Raw genomic sequence first — 7,752 nt, 5'->3', positions numbered from 1 at the left:
CATAAAATTTTTTATATAAAAATAAAAATAAGTATATATGTTTTACTTTTTTCATAACAAACAAGAAAAATTATACTTTAATTCTGGGTGTTTATACAACCCTGTCACAGTTTTTAAAAAAATATATAATAAAGAATAATTTTTAATAAAATAATTTCCTATAGAGCCAACAATACTTTTTCCTGATAAAGTTTTTTGGCCACGAGTCCAGTTTATTACCGACATTCTTATTTATGGTAATCTATTAATCTCACGAGTTTTCGTAAATAATAAAAATTCAACACGAATTTTTAACAGTTTGTGAGAACAGGTATTTTCATGATAAATTTTATAATATAAAGAAGATAATATAGAAAAAGGGTAAGATAAAATAAATAGTGATGCAAAAAAAAGCAAAATAATGTTACAAAAATACTTTCAAAATTTCTAATATACAACGCATTATTTTCGGTCATATAACAAGTAATGATCTTTTAGATTCAAAACAACAAGTTTAATGTTTACAAAAATAAATATATTTAAAAAATTTACGAAAATAGATAAGTGGTACGTAAAAACACAATTTTAGTATAAAGAAGTATTATTTCGACGACTTTTTTTTAATTTTTTTTATAAAAAGATCGTACTTTTCATTGTTTTTTTTTATAAATTGTGCTTTCAAATGTAATTTTTAATTATTAAATAACACATATTATTATTAATGTAATATTTTAATCTGAGCAAATAATTTTGGTTAAAAAAAGTCAAATTGATCGATTGCAATATCGTATATACTTTAACATAAGCTTCCTGTTTTATTTAAAGATAACACTTCTTTTTTATATACAATATCATCATTTTCTTTAGAAAATTATGTAAGTAGATTTTTTAGTAAACATTAAATTCTTTGTGCAACTTCTATTTATGTTTTTTTTAAGTAAACATAACTTCTTTATAACAAAATTGTGATTTAAAGTACAACTTACCTACTTTTTTTTAATTATTTTAAATGTAGTTAAAAAAGATCTATATCTTTCACCAATACCCTACCAAAGTCTACGTGTTTCTAAAAATAAAACTTGTTACCTCGCTTTTAATGAATCTCCTTATTATTAATTGAAGTAAATATGCACTTGCTGATTATGGCTCAATTCTTATTACTTACTAATACACAAACATGTATTTTTTTTTAAATTGTATTGTTAATATATAATTATTTAAAAATATACATTTATAGTTGAATAGATTGTAAGATGGAAGCTAATTTTGTTGAATAAAAAGTGTGTTTGAGAGAGAAAGTTAGTAGTAAGAGAAAGTGAGTTATCAAATCAAGATTGTCCTAAACAAGAGAGTGATAATTAAATAATGACAAGTGAAATTGCGTGCACTTGTTTGATTTCATATGAATAAGATAGAAAGAAATAGAAGAAGCTAGGGGTGTTGGTATGGGCATGAAGTTTGCGTCAATATATGGTGTTATGTTTCATTATCATTAATGCTGAACTCAGTTTCTAAGCCACACAATTTTATAGGAAGAGCCCTCCTCCAAAGGGCATACCTATGCCTATCTAACATCCCACCTTTCATACTTACACTATACATACATACACATACATCATTCAATCATTTTGTTAGGTTTTCCATTTCAGCAATGGCCCCATCCATCCAAATAAACCTTAGCTCCTTTCTTTCTATTTCCTCATTTATTCTCATACAACATGATGTTTTGATGCCTTCTAAACTCAACTTCAACCAACAAAATAATTGATATAATTAATAGGTAAATATTTTCACAAATAATATCAATGTTTTGATTAAAAAATTGTCCATTTTGAAACTTGAAATTCTGTCATGATTCTATCTGTCATGGTTCTATCAGTAATAAGTGTCTTGAGTTAAAAAAAAAATGTATATAAAATATCTTGAAACTCAATTTCTAAGTTCTATATTAGACGTAAAAAAATAATTACAAAACATTATCAGAAAAAAAAAATAAAAAAAAAATAAATTCACATCAAAAGTAGTCCAATCTTACTCAAACCAACAGAGATAACTAAATAAAAACAAACAATTCACCAGATCAAGATATTAATAAGAAAAAAAAAACAAGCAAAAACAGATTTAGTTGTAATCCAGGATCAAACCTTTAGTTGAAAAAAAAAAATCAGAATAATCAATCATTTCACCTTCATCAAACTTCTCGTGTTAATTAAACAACGCAATTAATTATCGTATTCCTTCTATTTTTTTTTTTCATTTTCTTTTGTAATCCTTTTTGTTCTTATTCATCTATATATATTAAATAATTTTTCATATTTGGATTATGTGTAGAAGCATTTTGTTTCGTGGATATGAAAGGTCTTAAACTTTCTTATCACGTAACTAGCTATACAATGCATGACCAATGAATTTAAAACAAAGAAACAAAACATGCGTATGGCTGCCAGCATGGACATACATTGGTCTTTGAAACTATGACCTTATTTGACATTATTCAAAAGTATAAGAAGGATTTTAAAGAAACTGAGTTTGAAAATATTACACTTTAATGTTTGATATAAGTTTTGGAAAAATATATAATGATTTTGTATTAAATTTTTTATTAGATGATACCGTGTAGTGTGCTTTAAATTATATTAGGCGATTTAGTTGGAGGGACCAACTCTTTTCTTAGACTTTAGCCTAATTCTTTTTTTGGTTTATTTATTCTTGTTTTTAGTGATTACGGTCTTTTTCTTCTTGCCTTCGTCTTCTTCCTTTTGCATTTTCTATGTCTCAATAATTATTAAACACTTTATTTATTTTTTCTAAACACCTAATTAAAATCTATAATTTCTTTCTTCATTCTTCTTATAGCATTATATCATGTATGATATATACTTACCTTTGATCTCTTTTATATCTCTCACTAGATATGTTTTTCCAAGTTTTATTTTTGAAAACATTTACAATATATTTTTTTTATTCTCAAGTGTACAATATTCACACACATATATATATATATATGTCTTAACTCTTATTAGTATTTCACATTCCCATGGAAATAAAATGATTTTTTTATAATAAATATATATTTTCGTTTTATTCTATTTTTACATTTTAATTTTTTAACAAAAGGATTTTTTTTTTTTTAAATTTCTAAATATCAACTAGTCATGTTCATGGAAATATGTTTCTAAACATAATATTATTGAAAATGCCATTTCTGAAAAAAATATAATGTTATACTTTGAAATAAACGTTCCCCAAGAGTGAATCACTTTAACTTTTTAATCATCATTTTTAATCCTTGAATTTATAAAAAGTTATTATAAATGAATTTTTTTGAAAACTAAATGGAAAGGCTAACTAAGGATTTAAAGATTTATTATCAAAGTGATCCATGTTTATTTTGTACAATTGATGGTAAAACAGTGTAAGTATTGTATATGTGTAAAAGATTTTATACAGACATTTAAGAAAATATAACCATTTGGCAACATTAGCTAGTTATTTTTTAAAAAATTAACTATAAAATATAGTTTCACGGTAATTTTAGTCCCTATATTTCAGGGAAAAGCCAGCATGACCTTTGATATTCAGAAGTTGTTTATAACCTTTGATATAATAGTTTTAAAAAATATATAATAAAAGATAAATTTATAATTAAATAATATGAAGATATTAAAATAATAACATTTGAGAGTTGTGAGTGAATGTATAAAAAAAGGTGAATTGTGGATATATCATTTTTTTAAAATTTTAGTCCCTATAAATACTTAATTAAACCAGTAATATAATATTTGTGGAATTAATAAAACATCATTTGAATGCAGTTTGATATTTAAACTACAGAGGATCTAAATCCGAGGCTTATACAGACAAACTTTATCCAGCTCCAGATTAACCACAGCAAATTGCATAATCGAGGCCTTTGTGATCCACCAAAGGATTAAGAAATATCATGATTGTCTAGGGGAAATCTAATGAAACTAAGAACAACAATTCCCCAAGAAATACATGTTTTGGAGCATTAGAATCAAGTTCTTACTTGCTATTCTTCTACCCCCCAGTTTGTTCCCAAAAGACAAACATAAATTTCTAAAGTCCCAACAATTGAACTCACGTTCTATTCTATCACAGGGCTAGTTTAATGTTTTGGTTATTTATAAAAAACAAAAACATTTTGAGAAACCCAGCAAGGTCCTTTTGTGCTTGGTTCTTGTCTAGTTACAAAATGATCCACGGGATAAACCTACCCAGTGGTTAATTATATTTACTTTTATTTCCAAGTTACGTTAAAATCTGACTGCAACAGTTCCTTAATGGCAGAAGAAGCACTGTTGCACTGCACACATGTCTCGTGTTGATGTCATGTGGAACTACTATATATATATTTTCCTTTTCCTCATCCCGTGAGTTATGTAAGAGTATGACAATGATATGTATAGCATAAGCATCTGCATTATTTCGGGTTGGCGTAAATCAGACACATGACAAAGACCCTATAATACATGGTTATGTTATGATCATGGTTCTGAAGGAAAACAGTTCTCAACATCGAATCCCAAGGATAAGACTAAAATACAGTATTATACTGTATTTTACCTTGCACTCGTTACCCTTTCCTATATATACCCACTAACTTGTACTCTCCTCTCATTGTATCTCCTTACCATCTCTAAAGAAACAGGTTTTATTTCAGCTCCTTGGGTCTCCAAACTCCCAAGGTTTTTTCTCCACTCTCTTCTGCAGATTAGGCAGAAAGAAGAAAGAAAGGATAACAAAAGTTCAAAGGTCATGGATATTGCACATTTTTTGTTTGGAATATTTGGTAGGTTTAAGACCCTTGTTTCTCTCATTTTCTCTTGTTACCCTGATGAAAGTCTTGGCTTCTGAACTTTTAGTTTCTCTGTTTCTCATTGTTCTTCTTTCTGGTACAGGGAATGTTTCCGCTCTGTTCCTCTTCTTGGCTCCTGTGTATGCATTACATTGCTGTCTCCTCCCCTCTTCGTTATCTCTCTTTTTAAGTTGTTGTGCCTTTACTTTTTTTCCCCCATGGATCCTGTTAAATTATGTTAGAGGTGTCACCTGTACTATATTATTGGTAACATGTATATATAAAACAACTCTTATGACTCACATCTTTAGATACCTTTTGGGTTGAGTTATGAAGCTAAATGATATTAAAACTTATTATTGTACTCGTTTAATTTGTTGGACTACCTATTATAGTTTATATTGGACTGCTGTTTAGTATTATATGTTTCATGTTCAAAATATATAATTTTTGTTGTGAGAGAATCTGTTGGGAGTTTTAAAGATCTATCTTTGACCATTGATGTAAAAAAAATAGTATATGTAATGTAACCCTTGTCTTAGGAACTTAGTTTTGTGGAGCTAAAGCAAACTCAAATTCTAAATCATGAAGATGGTTTACCAATTTGAGCAATTCAATCATCTGTGCATATAAAAGTAGCATTTTTTTTATATTGTTTATTGATATGAAAAATAGTGCAAGTTTGAGTGAAATTTGTGAGGAATTGGGGTTGGCAGGATCACATTCAAGAGGATTATAAAGAACAGATCAACAGAGAAGTTCTCGGGAATTCCATATGTCATGACACTGCTCAATTGTCTGCTTTCAGCTTGGTGAGCTTCTCGCATGTTCTTTCTTTTTACTGCATGCCTTTATGGTCTCCTCCCCCAAATCTTCTATCAAATCACGTGTACTTACTTTAAATTTTGTGGTGCTCATTTTCGCTACTTTCTCCAATTGTCTTTATTTATTCCTCACTTTTTCCCTGATGTAAATTGTAAAATGTCAATTCTTATACCTGGATAATAGTGTTTTCGTACACTGCTTTTTAATTCAGAAAAGTTGTTTGTCTATTGGTTAATCATTAAAGTGTTTTGAATGACGGATAAATTTTGTTTTTTGGAGAGGTCAATAATTTGTCGGATTAGAATTCAAACAGTGGTTGAATTTTCGCTTTCAATTGCTGAATAAATCTTTGCGAAGAAAACTATATCCTTATCTGGCTAGCTACTAAATGCTATATCGTAATTTTTAAAATCCACAGGTATGGTCTACCTTTTGTGTCTCCCCACAATATATTAGTGTCAACAGTGAATGGCACTGGATCTTTGATTGAGATCGTGTACGTGTTGATCTTCATCGTATTGGCTCCCAAGAAGGAGAAGGTTAAAATTCTTGGTCTCTTCACCTTCGTGCTCTCTGTGTTCTCTGCTGTTGTTTTTGTGTCCCTTTTTGCGCTTCATGGCAATTCCAGAAAGCTCTTCTGCGGCTTTGCTGCTGCAATATTTTCCATAATCATGTATGGCTCTCCACTCTCAATTATGGTAAGCTAATTTTCCATCAAATTGAATGCTGCTGGTAGTTCTTGATTCAAAATCAACTAAGTAAATTTTAACAACTTGATAATTTTTTGTATATTCAAAGGAGTTATTTGTTTGCGAAACTTTTCATGCCGAGTAATATTTTCTTTATTATCGGTAAACACTACCAAGGAAGAAAAGTGCTATTTGTAATAGTGATAGTGCAGGATTCGCTGTGGGTGTGTGTTAATTGTGGATTTAAAACTATGTGCAGAGATTAGTGATCAAAACCAAGAGCGTGGAGTTCATGCCCTTCTTCTTGTCTCTGTTTGTGTTTCTCTGCGGCACTTCCTGGTTTATCTTTGGTCTGCTAGGCCGTGACCCATTTGTTGCTGTAAGTCACTTTTGCAATTTTGACTTTTTTACTTTATAATGTATTGGCAGTGAAGAAGAATAGACTAAGGTTGATGTATGGTTTTTCAGGTACCTAATGGTGTTGGTTCCGCTTTGGGGACAATGCAACTAATATTGTATTTCATATACCGAGACAATAAAGGTGCTGCAAGGAAACAAACCCCAGCAGAGGAGGAATTCATGGAGATGGGGGTTGCAAAGCCCCAACAAGGGAAGCAATCCAATGCAAATGGAACTCAAGGATGATATGTCAAGGAACATATCTGGCTTACAAACTTTGTCAGCTACGTAGTTTTCAATGCAACTGAGAGCAAACAACTCTATGATTTGGTGTTTTCTTATTTTAGTTCAATAAATGGTTGTAATTTACTTCAAGCTAAGGCAACAGGCATGTATGTGTGAGTTTACCACCTTCCCTTGGTCTCAAGGATTTTATGTTAATGGCTTTTTTCCTAGAGTATAACCTACCAAATAAAGGTTCAAATTTTCATTTTCAAGTAGAAAATTTTATGACAATGTCAAGAAGCTAATACTATGAAACTTTTTACTCTTTATGCGGAGTTCTTGAGTGAAGGGCTGATCAGTTTATGTGATCTTAACACTTGGACAAAGTTTACTTTAGGTTCTTCCCTGTTCTAGTAATGCCACTGATACTCTTGCAAATTATGGTTGACGAACAATATTGATTTCATGAGGAGTGGATGTTCACGGCTCTTAGGATACAATAAGAATTTTTTTGATAATACCGACAATAAAACGGTTGGGTTTAGCAAATCAGTCTGCCTAAGGCGAATTAATTTTTTTTAACTTATCAATTCGTATTATTCTGCTTAACCTGTCAATTTAACTCCTTATTTATTTTTATACTTTTAAATAAAAATCTAATGTTTTTGAAAATAAAATTGGAATAATCAATGTTTTATATAAAAATTTATTTATTAATTTATTTATACATCATTGTTGATATGTAGTTTATTTTGTTAGATATTAAATTTATTTTTTATTAAAATATTAAAGTTTGATTCAGTTTTATTTTTCTTA

The 7,752-nt window shown here is 29.2% G+C and overlaps 1 protein-coding gene across 1 annotated transcript; it reads left to right on the top strand.

Moving 5' to 3' along the window:
- The first annotated feature begins 4,375 nt into the window (after window positions 1–4,375).
- LOC137821964 (bidirectional sugar transporter SWEET1-like) lies at window positions 4,376–7,208 on the top strand. Its single transcript, XM_068626789.1, has 6 exons — window positions 4,376–4,792; window positions 4,902–4,938; window positions 5,515–5,610; window positions 6,042–6,321; window positions 6,572–6,691; window positions 6,781–7,208. The coding sequence occupies exons 1-6, from the start codon at window positions 4,759–4,761 to the stop codon at window positions 6,955–6,957; spliced, it is 744 nt and encodes a 247-aa protein (XP_068482890.1). The 5' UTR covers window positions 4,376–4,758; the 3' UTR covers window positions 6,958–7,208.
- The last annotated feature ends 544 nt before the right edge of the window (window positions 7,209–7,752 follow it).

The sequence above is a fragment of the Phaseolus vulgaris genome, chromosome 9 (assembly GCF_000499845.2).
Source record: "Phaseolus vulgaris cultivar G19833 chromosome 9, P. vulgaris v2.0, whole genome shotgun sequence".
NCBI classification, from domain to species: domain Eukaryota; kingdom Viridiplantae; phylum Streptophyta; class Magnoliopsida; order Fabales; family Fabaceae; genus Phaseolus; species Phaseolus vulgaris.
Note: the sequence above shows the minus strand (reverse complement) of the source record. Positions and strands in the feature narration are given on the sequence as shown.